The 24001-nt window shown below is 35.6% G+C and overlaps 1 protein-coding gene across 1 annotated transcript; it reads right to left on the reverse strand.

The window, feature by feature from the left end:
* Positions 1-1793: 1793 nt before the first annotated feature.
* LOC120624235 (myrosinase 1-like) lies at positions 1794-20538 on the reverse strand. Its single transcript, XM_039890674.1, has 11 exons — positions 20509-20538; positions 18521-18624; positions 15215-15362; positions 10272-10438; positions 9707-9967; positions 8211-8299; positions 6407-6554; positions 6005-6168; positions 4848-5000; positions 3686-3777; positions 1794-2206 (listed from the first exon to the last, which is right to left on the reverse strand). Exons 1-11 carry the CDS (start codon positions 20535-20537, stop codon positions 1972-1974), a joined length of 1590 nt encoding a protein of 529 aa, XP_039746608.1. The 5' UTR covers position 20538; the 3' UTR covers positions 1794-1971.
* Between the last annotated feature and the right edge of the window lie 3463 nt (positions 20539-24001).

The following is a 24001-nucleotide window of genomic DNA, read 5'->3' on the forward strand; positions in this document are numbered from 1 at the left end:
AGACAAGGCAATCCTATATAATCCTAATACATTTACCTTTTACCAATCTATGTTTGGCAAGTTATATAACCTAATTTGTTTATAATTTTGGCACAACGTGTGTAACATGTATTTTGTGTTTGTATTATCATATTTTTTAATTTTTAACGTCGTTCGTCATCACATAAGAGGGAGTGAAACGTTTTTTTCTCCATGAATCACCGAAATTACTAGGCATCCGATTAAGACTATTCCTAGGTTTAGCGAAAACAGGCTTTAGGCGTTAAAAAGTTATTAATCATTCAAATTGTTTTTTTTATATAAGCTTTAGTTAACTAAATACTTAATTACATTTGTTAGTTTAAACCTAGGACATCATCATACACTATTTTGAAGTTATACCTACTTCTTTTGTCGCGTTAGGGAAAAATTTATATATGTATAAATAAAAAATAAATATAAAAATATACTGCGACAATACGTATAAGCGACAATAAGCATTTGATAGATTTTTATATTCCTTTTCTTCCCTAAAAAAACTTCCCCCATAAACCCTGAAAATATGGGTTGGAAAAGTGTGGTAAAAATACAAAAAAAAAAGTCAAATAGTTTCTTAAAACTCTTTTAATACGTATAATAAAATAAATTTATCCAAAAATTAAAAAAACCAAAGATTTACTTAGATACGAATAGAACGCAAAGAACATGGTACCTACTATCACAGTAAAATTAATATACATACTTTAAAATATACAACGTGTAAATGAAAACCGAAATAAAACTTCACAGGCTTTAGAGGGTGCATTATTTACTGTCTCTAAGACTTATCTGTGAAACCGAATACCTAAAAGTTTTTAAGTAGACCACTGCCATAATTTTTTTTGAAAGAAATCGAGTACAGCCCTAACCGTCACATACAAAATTAAAATCTTGTGACTCGTTTCACATTATTAGGTACGCGTCGCGTAGCGTAGGTACTATGAAAACATGAATCTTATATGTTTAAGAGTAAATTAAGTAAAATGCTTCTCGAAAAATGTTATTATGATGTAAAAGAATATTTATTATAAACGAAATAGTTTTAAATATAAATTATGGATCATTTATTTCGATTTGGTTAATTATTATTTCATGTCATTTTTAATTTTATCATGTGTTTGTAGTGTTTATTTTAATTTAATTTGTCATTTAATTAAGGTTGATCTTTTTAATATCCTTGAACCAAATGTTGTTATGCTCTCTAAACTAACTATATTGTTTACCAACATCTTGATATTGTACAAACGTTCTTGCAAATAAATGATTATTATTATTATTATGCGCGTGTCGATCTTTTATCTTCAAAAGGGTTGTCATAAGTAACTTATAATGTTTTGAAATCGTTTGTATGGAAAAATAAATATGCTTATTTTAATTTCATATTTTACAGGCTAATTCCTTACAAAATATACTTATGCATCCTTCAATATTATTTAGTAATTCTGTAACACGTTGTATATTTACTGTGGAAGTTTTTTTTTTTAAATGTGCGTGACAACTGACAACCCTCTATAGACACATGAAATCATGCAAATCTTAACGGCCGATTGGCGCAGTTTGCAGCGACCCTGCTTTCTGAGCCCAAGGCCGTGGGTTCGATTCTTACTACTGGAAAATGTTTGTGCGATGAGCATGAATATTTTTCAGTGTCTGGTGAAAATATTCATCAGGCATCTTAGTACCCATAACACAAGCTACGCTTACTTTGGGGCTAGATGGCGGTGTGTGTATTGTCGTAATATATTTATTTATTTTATTATTATTAATTATCTTTATCAAAGGATGTCATAGACAGATAATGCCCAATGCAATAGTTCCCATAAATTTAAAATCCTTTAAGCGTCGTTCGTCTGTAAACACACTGGCAACCACTTAGTAGTACTTACCCGGACGAGCATTTACAAAATGATCCCGTACTACTAAATTGAATAACAAATGTGCATTACGGAAACTTTATCTAAAAACAAAGCTGATATATATTAAAATAGCGTCTAATAACAATACACCTCTTGCTACATAGCTGCCATTTTGTGTAGCGAGGTCAGCGAGGTATTTGTGCTTGTAACAGGAATCGGGCACGTCCAGGGAGTTGTTTCTGATGACGCACGCGAGGAAATGCGCGGAGGTACGCGGCGTACGCGTGCGGTTCGGGTGCGAGAAGTCCACCTCGTGAAGGCCAAATTTCGTCCTGGGAAAAAGGAGCCGTTTGTGTATAGCGTTAGATTATATACTGACTACTGGTAGTTTTGCGATTACAACTAAAATAAATAAAAATAATATCATTATGGCATATAGGCAGTAGCTTCGCAATACATTTATAATAATATAGTCTTTGTGAGGCAAAATATTACTCTTTATAAATCAAAAGCTGAAATTAACAATCGACTTACCAGAAACGGTCATAAATTAGTGATATCTGCATATCGTCTGCGAAAGGTGCAGAACTCCTTTGTGGGGTTGAGTATACGCTTTTACAACATGATTCCTAAGGAAATTCTTGACCTACCAATGCATACATTTAAAAAATGTGTAAAAACGCATCTAGTACAGCGAGGTTACTATACATTTGATGAATTCCTCAATGACAAGGTAGAATGGAAGCAGCCAGCCTCGCTCTTATCTCCCGCAAGATAGCAAAATGATTGTAAATGTTGATGTTGGAAAAGAGCAACTACTGAGTTTCTTGCCGGCTCTTCTCGGTAGAATCTGCTTTCCGAACCGGTGGTAGAGTCACACAAACATGCATACTTGACGTTTCAAAAGTGCTTATAAAGTAGGCCTACTAGAAATAAATGAATTTGAATTTTAATTTGAATTCATTTATTATTTTTAATCTAAGGCAAAAAAAAAGGCAATAACTAGTGAGAAAGCGTAATTTCTGAGTAGTGTGAAACTAATCGAGTATGTCACAAAAGTTTTTATTAATAATAATAATATAATTTATTTGCCAGAGTACACGATCATTATGCAATTTTATTGCTTTTCTTGGTGCTTTTACATACAATATAAAGAATTTCGGACCGAGCAGGATTTGAACCTGCTACTCTCTGGCAATAGTTGCCTGAGCGCTTTTTACCCACTAAGCTTATGTTATGTAGAATTGGTATATGCCTTTTATGTCAGTCTTACAGCGACAGCAAACTATCTAGTAGGACGTTTTTCAGTTTCAACCTACTTTTTATAATATTCACTTTTAAATTAATAAAATCATCATGCGTGTAAATGAAAACAGAAATGTAAAAAAAGTAAGCATAGCTTGTTATTGTTACTGACATGACTGACAAATACTTTTATGAACAATATACGAAATACTCATAATCACCCAGACACTGAAAAACATTCATGTACATCACTCAAACATTCTCCAGTTGTGGGAATCGAACCCACGGTCATGGACTCAGAAAACAAGGTCACTGCCCACTGCGCCAGTCGCCGCCGAAATATGCTTCTATTAATTTAATATTTTTACAGGGTGATTCCTTATGAAATTTACTTATGCATCCTTTAACAGTATTTCGTAATTAGGTTACTAACACGTTGTATTTTGAAAATCCGTTCAAATTGTAAGCGAAGTTTCAAAGAATAGCCTTACAAAAAGGTGATGATAATTATTCTAACTGTACAGTACTGTACTGTACATTCTATAGGTATATAAAATGTCACATACGTATATCCGTCCAGCCACTCGAAGTTGTCGATGAGAGACCACGCCGTGTAACCGACTACACTCACATTGTCCACTTTAATGGATAAAAGGACCTGGGAATAAACAAGGAATATACTCGCCCAGGGAAATGCTACCACCAATCTTATTCCTAGCGTAAAGCAGCATTGTAGCAATGCTGTGTTCCGATGTGAAGGGTGTGGTTGCCGGTGTAATTAAAGGGGTGTTACAAATACGCCTCAGGTTGAAGAACATAGGTCGACTAGCTGGTTTTTATTTTTTTTGTGGTACTAAAGGTACTAGCTTTCACCACGAGACCAAAGTCGTTGAAATCTAAAGCTTTCTCTTCATGAATAGCCCTTAACAGCTCTGGACTTGAGGACAAGTCATATGTAAAAGAGGGTCTATGTAATAAAGGTCCGTAGAGGATTATATATGTGACAGGAACGCTTGGATGGCTGCTATTTCTAAAACACATTTCTAAATGGAAAAGTACCAACATAGTTGGTATTTCTAAAAATGTTTTAAAAGCCAGCTTAAATTATTTTATTAAAATCAATAAATAATTAATAATATATAATTATTTATTATTATTTTTTTTTTAATTCTTAACAATGCTTACAAAAATTATAAAAACACTATTAAAAATGTGCGTTTTACGTAATTAAAATAACAATCGCTTCAACGCTGAAGGAAAACATCTGTGGAAAACCTGCATGCCTGAGAGTACTACATCAATTCTCAAAGGTGTGTGGAGTCCACCAATCCACATTGGGCCAGCGTGGTCTACTACGGCCTTAACCCTTTCTCATTGTGAAAGGAGACCCGTGCTCTTTAGTGGGTTGATATGATGATGATGATGTACCGGAACCTTAAATCGCTTAGCTGCTCAACTTTGTCGGCACGGTGGTAACTAACCATCTCGTATGTGGAAAAAATCCATAAAAATATATGTTTACATAATTGTAAGGGGATGGTGATAACTTCGTCCGCCGACCTAAAGCTACGAGGGTTCCAATCGCGCCCTGGTCTAAGACAACAAACCTAGCCGGGTAATTTTTAATTTTGTTATCACTATCTCACAGTAAATTTATATAGCTATGAAGTTAGAGCAATTCACACCCAAGCTTTATTATAGTTTAACGCATTATAGATGCTATGTTACCTGTTCTAAGTACTCCTTAAAGAACTCTGTTCTTTCCAAGTCGTTAAGCTCATAATCCTTGGTTGAAAACCCATTCTCCGTAATCAGGATGTCGATGTCACCGTATTCCTTCTTCAGCCAGGATAGCTGTTCACGGATGCCTTCCGGAACGATCTTATAGAAAGGAAATCGAGCTATATTAGGTCGGAGAAAAAGTCTTTTCGCATATAGATATATAGATTTAACTATGCCAAACAGTGATGCCAAAAAAGTTTTGTTTGAAATAAATAGTAGGTAAGGTAACAATTTATTGATGTTTTGTATTTTGAATTTAATTTATGACCGTTTCTTGTAAGTCGACTTTTTATGTCCACTTTTTGTTTATAAATACTAATATGTTGTCTTACAAATACTATATTATTATAAATATATTGTGAAGCTACAGTAAGTATGCCTATTTCTTTAAACTTCTCACGGAGGGATTCGCGTGATTTAGGTTTATCAAAATCTAACCCCCAAATCTTTAACTGTGGACATGCGGTCCCACCAGTGGCGTGCACAGGGTTTTGACCAGGGTATGCATAAAGGAAGAAAGGAAGATGCCATAAAATGGAAAAACCCTTTGCATTTAAATGTTATACAAAAATTTTAGGGTAGGCTTTTGTGCCTGTATGAAGTGCACGCCACTGGGTCCCAGAACTTTTAAACTTTTTGCCTCAGTAGTTTTAAATTTAATGTTCAGTAACAACAACAACAAATAAGTAACAAATAACGCACCTGAACTCATGTCTAAAAAAAGCGTCCATAGTTAAAGGTTACAACTTGCCTCGTATATTGTACTTTACTTTTATTGACGACCACCCTGGCGCAACGGTGATTGCTGTATGTTTAAGGAGGAGATCTCGGGTACGATTCCCGGGCAGGGGCAGTTTGGGAATTTATAATTTCTGAATTATCTCTGGTCTTGTCTGGTTGGAGGCTTTACCACCCTACTGACAAAGACGTGCCACTAAGCGATTTAGTGGTTCCGTGAGATGTCGCTTCGAAACCGATAAGGGGTATGACTACCATACTCCCTAAAAGGTTAGCCCGCTACCATCTTAGACTGCATCATCACTTGCCCACCAGTTGAGATTGCACTCAAAGGCTAAATTATAGTGGAATAAAAAAAAACTTACCGGAAGTATAGGCGAGACACCGTATTTACTGTCCGGGGGGGACTCCAATTTGGCGTTCAGTTCCGGTGACCCGGTCACATCCCAGATGCCAGGGCCCTCCCCAGGCTTGGCAGGCCTGATCAAACTTGTAGTGTAATGGTTCATACCATAGAAATCTGCTGTGCCTAGAATAGTAGTTTTTTATAGTATTAATTGACGGACCAAGCTGATTTCCCACCTGACGGTGAGTGGGTAAGTGGACAACCATTGCATTGAGGGTTCCGAAAAATGCTCCCAAAGAAAAATCCCACAGAAATCGCAACTGAGTTTATTTGATGATCCAGTTTAAAACGAATAACGTCGTTTGGAGTTTTAAACAAAGAATTTGTAAGACAATGTGAAGCGTGAAATGTACAAGAATACCTTTGATAAATTCTACCTCTTCTGTTGAGAAAGGTGGCAACCTGGACCGCTGGTATCCTTGCCTTAAACTATACTCCAACATCAGCTTTTCAATCGAAGGTGGCCAACCGCCCGTTTTTGAGAATATTGGATGGGCGTAGCGGCCTGTCTGAAAAAAAATGCAAAATACCTAATAGTGGAATTTAATTTAATTTAATTTTCAACATTCCTAAGAAGTTTGAGATAGATTGACTGGGTAATTTTTCAGTAAAATGTTAAGTTAAGGCGACGCATTAAAAATTTTGGCAGCAGGGATTTCAATTTATCTCAGTAATTGCTGAACATAAGAAAGTTATATTACGTTGCATGATTCTTTATGTGATTGACTTAAATCTGGTGATAGCAATTTAAGATTGCTTAACTTTGATAACAGAGAAAAAAATATTTAAAACACCTCGTTTAAAACAGAGATTTCCATTTTATTGGCAAACGGGACCCATTTAAGCATTAAATTTTTTCTGTATAGATTATAAAAACACACTTTAAAGGATTTTCGATAGCGAATTTTAGTTTTAAATTTTAACGAATAAGATCGTTTTCTCGCATACGACCTTTACAAGCTAGCTAGCGCGAGCACATTTGTATAAAATCCGTCGCCCATCAGTCCGCTCATGACCACTGTCAACAGCAGTCGTGTACCGGCTAGCAATCGCATACTTTTGCCGCCACAATTTTTCAGACTGATCTATCAACGCACAGCTCTAACCACTAGACGGATCGGGCTGAAATTTTGCGCACAGATAGTTATTACAACGTAGGCGTCCGCTAAGAAAGGGTTTTTGAAAATCCCAACCCTAAGAGGGTTAAATGGGGGATGAAATTTTGTATGAAATTCCTCATTTAACAATTTATTTTTCAAGTTACATCCATGAAACTCTTATTTTAGGTTTTCGATTAAAAATAAAGAAAACGTGTTTGCAAATTTTTAAAATCCAATATTTGGAATTGGATTTTAAAAATTTGCAAACATCAATAGGGGATGAAAATTGATATGAAGGTCTCTGATTTTTAAAGTAATTTTCGTTCAATTTTTTTTATTAGCAGCAGAATTTTCTATTAGTAGCAGTCTAAAGACTTGCTTTTGGACGCGGCTACGATACGATTGCATTTGTACGGAAAATGCACAAGAAATTTTTCGTACTTTCGATAAAACCGCATTACAATCGGTTAAATCTCTTTGTAGGAAAAGGACTGAAAAAGAGTATTTTGTGATTTCGTCTGGTGGGAGGTTTTAGCCGTGGCAAGTTAGTATCGGCAAAGACGTGCCACGTGATTTAACGATCCGGTACGATATCGCGTAGAAGCCAATAAGGAATGTGGATTTAATATAACTGCCAAACCCTTAACAGGTTACAGCCCGTTACCATTTTGAACTTCATTGGATCATCTCTTACCACCAGGTGAGATTGCAGTCAAGCGCTATCTTGTATCTTGTAAAAAAGAAGTTTGCAATGTGCCCATTTTACCTCAAACTGATCTCTATGAATCTACACAGTAAAAAAAAGTTGAAAAAAGTGATGGGTACTAAAAATAATAAGATAAATTTGTAATCCGTAACCATAATACAATTTCAATACGAGTGCACGGAAAAATTATTTTGACTTTAAATTCTGTGCGATTTACTAATTAGATTTTTCCAATGATTTAAGTTATAAAATGTTTGTTTCGCAGCTTCCTATTTTTGTTACTAGGTACATACTCGTACATTGATAGTATTTGTAAGCTCACGTTCACTAAAAAAGTATGAAACATGAAAATTACTAACCGAATGCTGCCTTCCCAGTTCTGCTAACTCCGTATCGTTTATAGTAGCCGGCCTTATCCACAATTCATAGTTTGCAAGAGAAATGCGGCCTATTGAAAAAGAAAAAAAAAATTTAATTATTTTCAATATCAATATAATTTTACGACAGGCAACGCCTCACGCTTCGTATAAATTAATATTAATTTGCACGCGTTGCTATTAACTCTCATCAGGCGTTCTTACTCTTATTGCTAATAATGTTTAGCAGGCGTTCTTTAGTGTACTTTACAAATTAACGCATGCTAACTTAAAGGCTTTGTAAATCTAGCAACGAAATCATTAAACAAACAATTTGATAGCTATATTTTATTAAGATGTTAAACCCAGTACCGACCGGACCCACTACATAGTGCGATTCCTCTTAGAATATAATAATAATAAAGTTTCTATTAAAGGCAATATACCCAATTAGATAAAATTACTAAATATATAGATTATTGCAAAATTAGATTAAATTAATAATGAAACTTAAGTTAGTTAGTTTAGAACTCTTCCCATGACACCGGCTACATATCTGTTTCTCTGGTGCACAGGTTTTTCTATTATATACATACTCTGGTGCACAGATAGCTAATGTAAAGATATGACTACTTAGTCCACCGGGCAGTGCTTGATTGTCGATGTCAAGTCGATATGAAGCCAGCATAAATGCACTGTGATATGCGTTAATGAGGAAAATAACTATTATTTTATTCTAAGACAATGTGATCAAATCCAATAATTTTTTCATTACTTTTTGACGTGACAACGTCTTATAATTCGATGAGGCACAGTCGGCCTCCGCGTTCGACATCTGTCTCTCTCCTACTTGAGTGAGCGATGCGTCCGCGTGGACAGCTTCTATACAAAATAATACATTTACATGTTTTCGGCAAGCATGAGGGGCAGTGAAAAGTGAATGTGGTGTCAATTGTTTATAGCAACGATAATATCTATCAAACAAATAAAATTAAAATTTTCTTTTGAAAATGCAACCATTCCATCAGTATTTTCTTACGACGTTGTCACGTTCAACTATCGTCAGTAAGCCGACTTTACAGACAACCAATTTTTTTATAGTAATAAGTAGCGGTTGAACCCAAAGAACCGTTTTAAGTCTCAGAGACAGTTAATAATGTACCTCTAAAGCCTCTGAAGTATTATTTCGATTTTTATTTACACGTTGTATACAGCTGAAGAGTTTGTTTGTATGCTTAATTTAAAGCGATGATCTAAGGAACTAGGTACTGATCAGATTTGTTTGTTTTTATGATGGATAGCCCATTTAGCGAGGAAGGCATATATCAGCACTATAAGACCGAGAGGAGCATGTTTCAAAATCGTGGTATTTTTTTCCTTTTCAGAGTTCTGCGTGCGCTGTTTTAACGGTTAAAGTTGCGGTAAAATTATGTACTAAAAAATTGCTTATACGCGGACGATGTCGCGAAGGATAGCTAGTTTACTATATTATCTCTCACCTGGAAACTTAGGTCTAAACTCCCGTTCAAATATCCTATATGCAGTAGCGTGTGCAAGCAGGAGGTGTTTATTGCAGAGAAAGGGGGCAAATTCCGGCTCCTTTATCTTAGGGGCGAAGTGCCCCTTCGTGAAAGCGTAGTCGCAAATTGATATAGCTTCGTTGATGGTGAGCCAGGTCTTGACGCGATCTGCGTAGAGAGAGAAGATCACCCTGGCGTAGTCTCCGAACCAATCCGCGATGAGGGGGTTTGACCACCCACCTAAAAAAATATATTGTTTATTTATTCCACTACTAGCTTCACTTGCAGCAGGCCGAGTTCGAACCCAGCACGCACCTCCAACTTTTCTAAGCTATGTGCGTTTTAAGTAATTAAAATATCACTTGTTTCAACGGTGAACGAAAACATCGTGTGAGAACCTGCATGTCTGAGAGTTCTACATAATGTTCTCACAGATTTGTGGAGCCAGGGGGGAGGACAACGGCCTTAACCCCTTCTCATTGTGGGAGGAGACCCGTACCCTGTAGTGGGACGGTAATATCATTATGATGAAATTCAGCCTTACCAAGGTCTCGGATCTTAACAGGCATCTCCCAATGGTAAAGCGTTACAACTGGTTCAATGCCTTCAGCTAGCAGTGCGTCGATGAGGTCACTGTAATACCTGACACCAGCCTTGTTGATCTTGTCAGTGAAGCCGCTCGGCAGGACCCGTGGCCAGCTTATTGAGAACCTGGACAAAATATCTATGGAGGGTAGAGGTAAGGAGAGTCATCTTATATGGGAGAAAAGTTGAAAAAGTGTCCAGTTGTTGCGCTAAATAACAGTTCAAAAATCCTCCACAATGGCGCTGGTGGATGCACATTGCACAGGGTATGGTATGAATGTAGCAATCGTAGATGAATTGAAGTATGCCGAGTTAAAAAATTTAATGTCATTATCGACTAAAGTAATTAATTATTGAGAATTTCAACAACTTACGTTGTACAAAATATTGTGGTAAATATAACCTTACTTCCTTGTATCTCCATACTTCCTTGTTTATTTTTCAAGCCTACTCTAACAATATTTATATTTGGCGCTTCTTTTAAGAGTTACCCTGATGCAAATGTGGCGCTAATAATTAATACATTTTGACGACACTTTTTCATATACACAGATGACTCTCCTTACCTCTACCCTCCATACCCTCCATAAAAAAACCAAAGACAACGATGTTTTTTTTTTGCTGTGATTCAGCTCAGCCATGGGCAGGAGCAGTGGTGTGCACTTCACACATGCACGAAAGCACTGCCTTTCCTAAAATTGATATATAACTCGTATAGGAGGAGGATTTTTGCTTTTTACACAATTTTCCCGCTGTATGCATACCCTGGTGAAAATTCAGTGCACGCCACTAGGCAAGAGACAATTATATCCCCGGGGAAGGGATAAAAATGCAAATACTTCCACAGCTTTATCAACTCTCAGAGTACTGGCGCACAAGTGGAAATAATTTCCAAATAATTAAAAAAAAACCGACTTCAACATACGCCCAGGAACTAAAAAGCAATAAATACTTGTTTCTACTGGCGATCTAATTAAATTTTAGAACACAAACGCTACTATTGTGACCTATATAAGATAGTTGGCTATAATTCTCTCGCGGACTTTTTCGTAGGTAATTATTTTATGTATCATCAATACATTTCTCAGCGCATGCTAAATAATTAAATTGTAGGCAAAAATTTGCTACTTTGGGTTACATTAGTGTTGATTTTTTAATAAATTTCGATCGATTTCGATAAAATTTAAATGGGACCACCTGGAAAGTATGCCCATGAAAAAAACGAAAAAAAAAATTTAAATCGGTTCAGGCGTCTTCGTGTAATCGGATAACAAATAAAGGATTCCGACGAATTCGGTCGTCGAAAGTCGGTCAATAAACGGGGATCTCCTTTTCCATGTCCCCGTGCTTTAACAGGTGGAAACGTTAATTATATACCTTGTCTGGGGATGAACGAATAAATACGCTTTTATTGTACACCACATAAACATATATAGAAACTAGCTGTTGCCCACGACTTCGTCTGCGTTTGATTTTGTTTTTTGATGTGGCATTAAATTTAGTTGTAGCTCTAAAAAAAATTAAAGTACTCAGTATCGCTAAGCCTTGAATGAGGGGTTTGCTGCTGTCTGCTGAGGAGTTCTGTCCTCTATCTCCAACCACAGTTTGGACAAAATTAAAAACATTATAACCTCTATAGTACAAACATAATTATTTAAATCGGTTATAATTTGTCAAGCACTTTCATCCCCTCTCCCAAAGGAAACGAGCTTAATTTCGGGATAAGAAGTATCCTATATTATTTCTAACACTTCCAAGAATATGTGTACAAAGTTTCATGAGGATTGATTAAGTAGTTTTTGCGTGAAAGCGTAACAAACAAACTTACATTCACATTTATAATATTAAGTAAAAGTAGGGTTGTTGTAAATAAAAATTTAACGCAAAGTATACAATTTGACGGCCTTATCGCTACTTTTTTTAGGCAACCAATGGCGTAAAACACAGCTCAAGAAGAGAGGGATATAATCGGGGGTTAAATTTTTGTCCCCTGCCTGTGCTAGCCCTGCACAGTCTAAAATGGTAGCGGGCTAACCTGTTAGGGGCTTTTTCCTCTAACCTTTCAAGATTCATTATCTCAAGCTTTCTTAGATGTTTAAATAAAATAAGTAAATAAATATATACTACGACAAATACACACATCGCCATCTAGCCCCAAAGTAAGCGTAGCTTGTGTTATGGGTACTGAGATGACTGATGAATATTTTTATGAATAATATACATCTACGTCATCAATATATCAACCCATTACTCCTTCCACAATGAGAAGGGGTTAAGGCCGTATTCCACCACGCTGGTCCAGTGCGGATTGATGGACCTATATTCATAAATATGGAATAATACACATAAATACTTCTAAAATACAGATAACCTGGACACTTCAAAACATTTATGCTCATCACACAAGTATTTTCCAGTTGTGGGAATCAAACCCACGGCCTTCGACTATCAAGACTATCAGTACTACAGCAGGGTTGCTATTGCGACAATCGGCCGACAAATTCATGTATTTCATCGTATTTCATTGTAAAAACAGAGTTTAAGGTTTGTTATTTTGTTTAAGACATTTCATAAAAACAATATTCAAATGACCACTAAGATAAACGTTGGACAACAATTAATTGCCATTAGGCATGCCGAATGCGTAAGGCAATCTAGCAAACAAAAAAAATATGGCACCAATTTTAGACTTCTCGGATTAGTTAAGCTTAATTACGATAACAAAGGTGTTTAAACCTTTGTTATCGTAACCAGAATATTTTACATTTAAATAAAACTAGATGCGCCCTGCGGCTCCGCCCGCGTTAATTCCGAGACGCAGCGTACCTACTGCTACCTAGTCCACGGTTACCTCTATAAATCATATACCAAACGTAAAGTTTTTACTCATAGCCTTCGATGAATGGGCTATAAAAAACTAAATGTGACCTGCGGCTCCGCAAGCGTAAATTCCGAGACGCAACGTACTGCTACCTACACCTTACTCTATAAATCATATCCTAAACGTAAAGTTTATATGTAGTTTTATAGCCTTCGGGCTTAAATGGGCTTTCCAACGCAACGAAAATTTTTCAAATCGGACCTGTATTTCCTGAGATTAGCGCTTTCAAACAAACAAAAAAAAACTCTTAAATTTTGTATATTAGTATAAGATATGACACCAACTTTAGAGTTGGATTAGTTAAGCGATTAACACTTTTGTTATGTTAACTGGGTCATCATTAAACTAACAAATATAATTAATGTTGATTAGTTACAAGGCTCTAATTATGAGTTGTCGTATAGATAATGAAGATTTATTTATTTATTTATTCGTAATCAACAGCGTTACAATAAAAATATATTTATAAATACTTTTACTTAAATCTAAGGCCACAAAGATTACATAAACATAGCATTTAGAAATAGTCTCGGATTTAACAAAAAAAATAATTAAGTTTTTAATTATAAATATTTAAAAAAGTTAATAACATAAAAGTGTGAACACAAGACGTAAAGAAACAAAGAAAGCTATTAAGACTAATCTAATAATAAACTAATAAAAATGTATTCGTCGCAGCATTTGAAAAAGCACATATTTGTGTGTGCGTGCGTGCTTGCATGCGTGCGTGCGTGTGCGTCTATGTGTGACTGTGTGTGTGTGTGTGTGCGTGTGTGCGCGAATGTATGCATGCATGCCTAAGTGTGTGTTGCATACTTTATAGTGCGGTGCTCCATGTAAGCGTGTAAGATTACTTAGATATACGAGTGTTAAGAGTATAATGAAATTTAAACTAGCCAGTGGGTAGAACTTCGAATCCCTGCACGCATGTCAACTTTTCGAGGTATGTGCGTTTTAAGCAGTTTCAAAAATTCAAAATTCATTTATTTCAAGTAGGCCTAGCACAAGCACTTTTGAAACGTCAAGTCTGTTCGTGTGTAGTGACTCTACCACCCGTTCGGAAGGCAGATTCTACCGAGAAGAAGCCGGCAAGAAACACAGCAGTTGCTCTTTTCCAACATCAAAAATTTACATTTTACATTTTAACATTCATTTTTCTATCTTGTGAGAGATGAAAGCGGAGGCGGATGCTTCCAAGCAACCTTGTCATTAAGAAACTCATCAATTGTATTATAACCTCACTGTCATAAAGACTAATATGTTGTCTTACAAATACTATATTGTTATAAATATATTGTGAGGCTACCGTAAGTATACCTATTTCTTCACGGAGGGATTCACGTGATTTAAGTTTATATATTGACAGTACAGCTCTTTTCTGCAATATGAATATAGTTTCAATATCAGCAGCTTTGCCCTATAATAAGATCCCGTAAGACATCACACTATGAAAGTACGCAAAGTAAACAAGTCTTGCTGTTTCGACGTCAGTAATCTCTCAAATTTTCCTGACCGCGTAGGCAGCCGAGCTTAGTTTACCTGCTAGTGTATCTATATGAGTACCCCACTGAAGCTTACAATCCAAGGTCATGCCAAGAAAAACTGTGGAATCTTCCATTTTTAGTGATTCAACATTTATTATTATATTTTTATTAACTTTCTTTACATTTGGTAAAATAAATTCCACACACTTAGTTTTTTTTGCATTTAAAACTAAATTATTGACAGTAAACCAGTGCGACACATACATATCACGGCTTACATAGCACGGCTTACATCGTCAGATCTGCAAACAGTACAATGTCACAGGTTTCACTGACATGGTGTGGTAGCGAATTTATATACAGCTAAAATAGAAAGGGACCCAAGATTGAACCCTGTGGGACAAATGAAATATCACTTGCTTCGTCGGTGAAGGAAAACACTGTGAGGAGACCTGCATGCCTGAGAGTTAATATTTTATGCTTAAACATATTTTTTAACGAATGACCGCTTAAGATGTTGTGTACAAAAAAGGTTACCTGTAAAACTGTAGTCCCATTTCAGCGGCGATCCTTACATCTTCCCTCCACTGATGATATGAGTCGGCGGCAACATCTCCAGTAGCACAGTTCTTGATGTCACCAACGTGTTCATGAACGAAACTGTCCCATGCACTCTCGCCTTTACCTGTGACATATTTTTTCTTCATTCCACTACAGGTTAGCCCTTGACTGCAATCTTATAAATAAAATAAAATAAAAATAAAATAAAGTGTGTGCGTGTAAACCTTTACGCGCGATTGAAGTAAAACTTTTATTATTATGTATTGATGAAAGAGTAAAATGTTCCTGGGAACTGGAAATGAAATAGTGAGTAATAAATGAAATGTAATATCATTTTCACATTTTATAAATATTTTCATTTTGTTAAATAGAATAATTGAGATTAGAAAATTGAAGGTTAGATCAGCACATATCAATTTAACCTTGTCATTGAATATTATAGAATGTCGCAATCGTCAGCAAATTTAATAATAACTAGCTGTTGCCCGCGACTTCGTCTGCGTTTGATTTTGTTTTTTGATGTGACATTAACTTTAGTTGTACATAAAAATTAAAGTATTCAGTATCGCTAAGCCTTAAATGAGGGTTTGCTGCTTTCCGCTGAGGAGTTCTGTCCTCTATCTCCAACCAAAGTTTGGTCAAAATTAAACACCATTTGGCTCCCACTTTCCGGGGTGTATCCGTTCCAATTGGCAACCATATTGAGCTCTTGGGTGTCAACATCTCATCCAATCTCAATTTTGGCAAGTGCATCGAATCTAAAGCCAAAGTGGCTGCTTAAAAAACTTGGTATCCTTAATAAGGTTAGGCGGTACTTTACGCCAGGTCAACGCCTCGCACTGTACCAGGCTCAAGTGCGAACAAGCATGGAGTACTGTAGTCACCTGTGGGGTGGCTCTGCCAAGTACCAGCTTGAAGCTTTAGATTCGGTGGATCGTCGCGTCAGGAGAATTATAGGCGACAATACGTTAACACAGTCGAAACTACATAGTCTGAAGCACCGACGCAATGTTGCCTGTTTATCGGTTTTACCGGATATACTTCGGTGAGTGTGCTCAGGAACTTCACAATCTTGTTCCTCCTTCCCAGTTCAACCACAGAACAGCGAGAACCGTGAGCGGTGGCATCCTTATGTGGTTGGTATTCCATCAACACGCACGAAACGTTTTTTATCCACGTTTCTGATACGAGCCGCTAAGATGTGGAACGCCCTCCCGGCAACTGTGTTTCCTGCCACGTATAATTTGAGTACCTTCAAGGCTAGAGTGAATAGGCTTTTTCTAGGCAAGCGTGCTCCAACCTAGACCTCATCATTGCTTTCTAACGGGCATGATTGTCGTCAAACGCTGGCCTATCGTTAATAACAAAAAAAAACACATATTCTCTATACTTATAATTAAACTGTTACTGGAAGATTTCTGTACATTTAATATTTTATGAAAATTTTGACCGGGGTATGCTTTATAATCGATACTGAGTCCAAAACAGATTTTTATTTAATTTTCTATATTCAAAATTTGATATAATGGTAGCTGATATTCCAGGTCAACATATCGGCTACTTTTTATAAATATTATTTTATATAATATAACAATAAGCTTCTCCCGGGAAATGAGATGAAAATTTTTATCAACTTTACTTAATAGCTCCGTTAAATTTGAAACAATCCGTTAAATTTAACAGCGATACGCAAGGCATCTGGGACAACGATCGAATGCATGCGTACCATCTTACTTATATTACAAATGCGAAAGTTTGTGAGTATGGATGTATGAGTGGATGGGTGTATGTATGGATGGATGGACATTGATAAAGTAATCTTTATTACCTACAAAAAAGTCCGGGAGGCTAAATGTCTAACTTTTAAGACACAATAACCGCTTTTTGTTATAATTTGTCTATCAAAACACGGGTACAATCTGAAGATGGTGACGTTACTATCAGATCATTATCCAAATAACAAGTTTTATAGTTAAAATTGATTATGTACCTGCAAATTCCTCTTTAAATTATTCAAATTGACCTATCGTTTAGAAGTTACGACGGGTATAGAAATGCTAAAAGATATTAAATCCAATAATAACCGATTTGATGCAGACGAAGTTGCGCGGGTCAGCTAGTAACCTCTATAGTACAAAAATAATTATTTAAATCGGTTATAATTGGTCGGAGTTATGGTGTAAAATCGTCAAACACTCATCCCCTCTCCCAAAGGCACCGAGCTTAATGTCGGGATAAAAATATCCTATATTACTTCTAACACTTCCAAGGATATGTGTACAGAGTTTCATGAGGATCGGTTAAGTAGTTTTTGCGTGAAAGCGTAACAAACTTACATTGACATTTATAATATTAGTAGGGATTTATTTGTTACAAAAGTAATAAATAAACAAGTAGGTATATTAAGAGATTTTCAAAAAACTTTGCAATTTAAAATAGTTTTTTAAAACTATTGATTTTTTTTCACTTTGTATAAATAAACCTAATTATATAAATAATCCTAATTGATTAAGATATTTGCCAAAAGCTGGCGTATAAATCAAAAAGCGTGGAGTATTAGACTAGTAGGTATATGAATTACGAAAATCCGCTTAGTAGAGAAAACATTAAACTTAAAACCATAACATTTTGTGAGCGTACACTATAGCAGGTAAATATAAATCTAACTAAATGCATGTGAGCGGGTAGTTACACAAACATTACCGAGCAAAAACATAAGAATAAAACAAAGATCATCGTTTACTAGAAACGACTTAAACTTAGTGACATATTATTTATCAAGTAGAATTTTAATTTTTATTAAATATAAACTTAGATTTGACTTCTTTAATGTCGGATGGTAGTTCATTATTGAATATGAAATAACAATTAATATAAAATTAATTATTAATTCCCAAATTGTCTTTCCCGGGGATCTAAGTCAAGTCCTCCCACTTTTAATATAACTGCATCCGGGAGTTTAAAAAATCAAAACCCTATTTCCAGATCGCAGACTAACAATCGTCATCATCATCAATGTATTAACCCTTTACCGCCGGAGACTCCTGCCACTAAAACACACGAGTCTCCTCCCAAAATGAGTAGGGGTTAAGGCCGTAGTCCACCACGCTGGCCCAGTGCGGATTGGTGGACTCCACACAACTTAGAGAACATTATGGAGAACTCTTACGCATGCAGGTTCCTTCACCGTTGAAGCAAGTGATATTTTAATTGCTAAAACGCACATAACTTAAAAGTTAGAGGTGTGTGCTTCGACTAACAATACTTCTGCTATTTTCTCACCATCAGCGTTCCATCCACCTTCGATCTGATATGAAGAAGTAGCCGCACCAAATTTGAAGTTCGCTGGGAATCTGCGGTCAGCACTACATAGCTGCAGTATTAAACTGTGAACAAATAATTCATTATCTCTTAGTCCCACAAGTTACGTCTCACATGGTTTTATGTGATGATGCAATCTGAGATACTTGGGGGTTAGCAATGTTAAGGTATCATCTTCAATAGTCTAAACGGGGGGTTTTGCCTATAATCGCTTCGCTGGGCGGACGGGTTTGTGATCTGCAGGGTTATTACGTATCTCGCGACAGGCGTAAATCTTGCAATAACTGCTGTCAAACGTCACTTTTTTTATTTACTGTATGGAAAAGTGACGTTTTTGTTTAAATATGAATGAATTAATGAATGAATATACTTTTATTGCCACAAAAAGTACATAACAAAAGAAAATATAACAAAACAATGTTTAAGTACAATTTGGCGGCCTTATCGCTTTATAGCGATTTTTTCCAGGCAACCAATAGCGAAGATAATAAAAAAGAAAATAGGTAGTTAGTGAATAAATATATATCAAACAATATTTATAACTAAAGACAAATAAATAAATAATAAATAAATATACTACGACAATACACACATCGCCATCTAGCCCCAAAGTAAGCGTAGCTTGTGTTATGGGTACCTACTACGATGAATGATGAATATTTTTATGAATAATATACATAAAATACTTATCATATAAACCATAATAACCAATATAAATATAATTTATAAAAATGATATTTATAAAAAATTAAATATACTTGTGTACCAACTTATTGACTGAGATTGAGTTTTTCTTAGCCCCTATTGGTAAACTGTAAACACACTTTTTTCTGTATCGTTTGCACTCACAGTACCTACCCTTTCATAAACCGTATAACTCTTTACTCAAGACTATCTTTATAATATAGTTAAAGAATTAATAACATACAGAACCCTCAGTCATTATTGCATGCAGTGTATTGTGCTCAAAAACGGTGAAAACGCCCAGGGCACTTCTCCACACACGCGCGGAATGTTTCTTGCTCACAAACTTTTCCCATTTCCCCATTTTATGGTAAACGTTTAGAACGTTAGAGGTAAAATATTTATTGTCAACTGCTAAATGGAATTAAGTGACTAGCTGCCTGTTCGAGAAACACTACTAAGGTGGAGTGGTTAAGATGCTTCAATATTAGACATTTACACGGTTTCTGTATGTTCTTTATTCTGTGAATATAATTACGTAGAATCACTTCAAGGCTTGTTGCTTAGTTTTTTTTCCTTTTTAAAATATTTATTGTTTTGTAGTATCTATATACGATTATTATCAGTTAAATTAGTTTTTTGTTTTATTGGAATTCTGTATCAGCAGATAGGTGATTCTATAAACAGTGCAGAACGAGGTACGACGTGTTGCTTGAAGTAAATATTATAAATAACTACTTAAACTTGGATGTAATAAAACACTTTTCGAAAGTTTAAATTAAGAAAGAATTTAATTTTTTTTTATTTACCGTCATAACAATAATAATAAATATACTACGACAATACATTACGACATAACTTTTGTATTAATGAAAACGTTAATGATTTATTGATAAATAACTTATTAGATTATTTTTTACTGGGCTAATATTATGTATCTAACATTTTTTGAATCGCTAACAAAATGATTTAAATAAAAAACATTAATATTTGACGGCCTATTGGGCAGCGACCCTGCTTACGATTCCCACAACTGGAAAATGTTTGTGTGATGAACAATAATGTTTTTCAGTGCCTGGGTGATATGTATTTTATAAGTATGTATTCATCAAAAAAAATGTTCATCAGTCGTCCTAGCACCCATAACACAAGCTACGCTTACTTTGGGGCTAAATGGCAATGAGTGAATTGTCGTAGTGTATTTATTTTATTATTTATTTATTAATTTTGTACCTGATGAATGAAAAGCGAAAGTTTGAACTCACCATAAAACAAGCGTGTCGCACGCGATCATATTTAAGACTAACCGTGGTCGGTGTTTGTAACACTATCATGCTTATAAATTAACAATCGCGACTAAATCTTAGAGCAATCAAACACATAAAGGACTTTAGGTACCAATAAAGATGCCTATTTTTTTGAACTATAACTAACTAGCGCTTGACCACAATGTCACCTGATGGGAAATGTAGATGTGGCCTAAGATGGGACGCGCTTGCCTAGAAGATGCCTATTCACTCTTGTTTTAAAGATATTCAGGTTCTAAGAATCAGGAAACACAGAACTCGAAAAGGTGTTCCAAAGCCCAACCATGCGTATAAGAAAAGAAGAAAGAAAAGAAGATGCAAATCGCTTCGTGCGAGTTTTTGGGATATTAACATAGTAGGTGAAAACCCGCCCGGTGCCTTGCAATGCGCACGCATGTTTTGTTTAAAATTACCGTACTTGTGCTTTATTTATAATATAATATGGACAAACATTTGCAATGAATATTAATTATCCAAAAAAACTAATTGTAATAAACAGCACTAAGAATCAGTTAGGATTAAATAAATAATATCGATACGACATCAGTTGTTGAGTATTCCCGATTCCTGAACGAAAACTGTAGGTCTTGGGAGGAGGAATGTCAATGTCAGTCGGGGGGAAAAAAGGGGGATTTAACCGGTGATGGTGGAAAAACAAGCGTGGTTAAAACTTAAAAGAACAGATGGTAGAAGTTTCAAAGGTCATTCTGTTCTCTTACACCTAATTATGAGAAGAAGTAATTGTTTATAAGGGAAAGTAAAACGAACAACCAGTTTAATTGCGAGTCATTGAAACGTACTTTAAACGAGATCGGAGATGAGTATTAACACATTTTGCATTAAACCTAGTTTTTTTTTTTTTTTAAATAATAACGGTTAAAGTTTAGGCATGATAATTAAACTTCATAAAACTATTCAAACCTTGCAGGTACTATGATAAATTATAAGTACCTGCTAATGAAGCGAAAGTAAAGTATTATTATGAAAAATATTTACCTTGTAGGTTAATATTTAACTAAAATAAATCTCGAAGTACAAAGTAAATAAATAACTCTTAAATACGTGTACTGTATTTTATTTATGTGAGCCTAACCCAATATTTCTAACATTTGTGATGACCCGATTATGTTTGGTTTGTACCTCACTGCAAATTATATTGACGGCCGATTGGCACAGTGGGCAGCGACCCTGCTTTTTGAGTCCAAGGCCGTGGGTTCGATTCCCACAGCTGAAAAATGTTTGTGTGATGAACATTAATGTTATTCATTGTCTGAGTGTTTATCTGTATTTATGTCTATTATTCATAAACATATTATTCAGTTACGAGTATCTTAGTACCTGCCCACAACACAAGCTACGCTTACTTTGGGGCTAGATGGCGATGTTTGTATTGTCGTAGTATATTTATTTATTATCATTATTTTTGTTATATATGAAGATTGGCCATTTTTTATTTAGCCGGGTAATACAGATTTTATTTTAACCAACAAAGAGGTTATATGCGGCTAAAAATAGAAGGCATTTCCTTATTATTAATATTTTCACTTTCTTTAACTCTCTCTCAAATTAGGTATTCACAATTCATAACTATTTTTAAATTCGAAAATATTTCCAGTAGGTAAGCAGCGAAACGATGCTGGTATATAGATGTGCCTTGGCGCACGTCATTATCCGTACTTAATTGATATTTTCACTTTTTAGTCAATTATTAAATTGGAAAGTAGAGCAATTGGATTTAACTCAATCGAAGCACGAATCACGAGTGAATAACCTCTTTCAAACAAAATCTAGACAGCGGCCTACGAAACTTTCTTATAGTGGAAAAACCGGGTCAGTTATTTTCTGAGAACGTATTTAAAAGTTCATCCTGTTTTTTCCCTTGCAAGTGTGATGAAAATCATCGTATGTAACGCGTATGGTAGGTACAGGGCTTTTACACGAGTTCGCTTTTGGCTCAGTACGCCTAGCACGGACAGGAGACAATTATATAATAGTCATAATAATAATAATATCTTTATTTAAACAGAAAAACGTATACATTTCATTACTGTGAAGCTCTGTTGAAGGATGTCTGAAGGATTCAATTTTAACTACTCAGCTTTATCAACTCTCGGAGCACTAGTGCACAGGTGGAAATAATATCCAAATAATACTTGTGTACTGTTTGTACAAATAATACATAAATTATTTGTTATGGTCAGCCTAATAACAATTCTCACATTTTTGAGCAGCAAGGTAGCTCTAATAAATTGCCGAATTGTATCTGTAGTTTTCATAAAACTGTAACAGTTGTTTTCATTAAATATGAAAACCGTATACATCTCTCATCTCCCGCGAGATAGAAAAATGAATGTAAATGTTGTAGGTAGACTCGTTAATTATATCCCTTGTCAAGGGATATAATTTTTGTCGCCTGCCTGTGCTAGCCCTGCAGGTGCCTAACACCGCCTCGACTTTAAAATGCAGTGTAAGCATACTTGATGCATAATCTACTATTGCTGTCGAAACTGGAGTGAGACCATGGTCTATGATTCTTCGGAAAGCGCGATCGGTCCCGATTATTATCACTATCATGCAGTAGCGTGCACTTCATACATGCACAAAAGCACTGCATACCCAAATTATTTTATATAACTCGTATTGGAGGGGAATTTTTCCATTCTATGTAATGTACCTGCTCTATGCATACCCAGGTCACAAATCCTATGCACGCCACTGCTATCATAATCCTTAAAGCACTGTGGCTTTTAAGTGAGACTGAGATTGAGGGTGGGTATATGATTTTAAGCCCTCTCCTGCGAGAGAACTGTTTCCAGCAGTAGAGCTGGGGCAATTATTATCGTCAGCATATTAATGGACGTTGGGATCCCAAGGTGCTGGAATGGCAGCCCCGAACTGGTAAGCGCAGCGTTGGTCGACCCCCAGCGAGGTGGACAGACGACATTAAGCGCGTCGCAGGTAGCCGCTGGATCCAAGCGGCTCAGAACCGTGGAACTTGGAACTCCCTACGAAAGACCTATGTCCAGCAGTGGACGTCTATCGGTTGGTATGATGATGATAATTAATAGCGCAATAATTTATCATTTTTTTCAATATTTATACATTTTTGAGCAGCAAGGTAGCTCTAATAAAATATCTATAGGTACGAATTATATCTATAGGTACCTAGCTTACATAAACCTGTAACAGTTGTTTTCATTAAAGATGAAAATACATACATCTCTCATCTCCCGCGAGATAGAAAAATGATTGGAAATGTTGATGTTGGAAAAGAGCAACTACTAAGTTTCTTGCCGACTCTTTTCGGTAGAATCTGCTTTCCGAACCGGTGGTAGTCACTACAAACATACATACGTGACGTTTAAAAGTGCTTATAAAGTAGTAGTTGAAATAAATGAATTTAGAATTTTTAATTTTTTGATATACTTATTTTGGGTTAATTTTTTGGAGG

The sequence above is a fragment of the Pararge aegeria genome, chromosome 1 (genome assembly GCF_905163445.1).
Source record: "Pararge aegeria chromosome 1, ilParAegt1.1, whole genome shotgun sequence".
NCBI lineage: Eukaryota > Metazoa > Arthropoda > Insecta > Lepidoptera > Nymphalidae > Pararge > Pararge aegeria.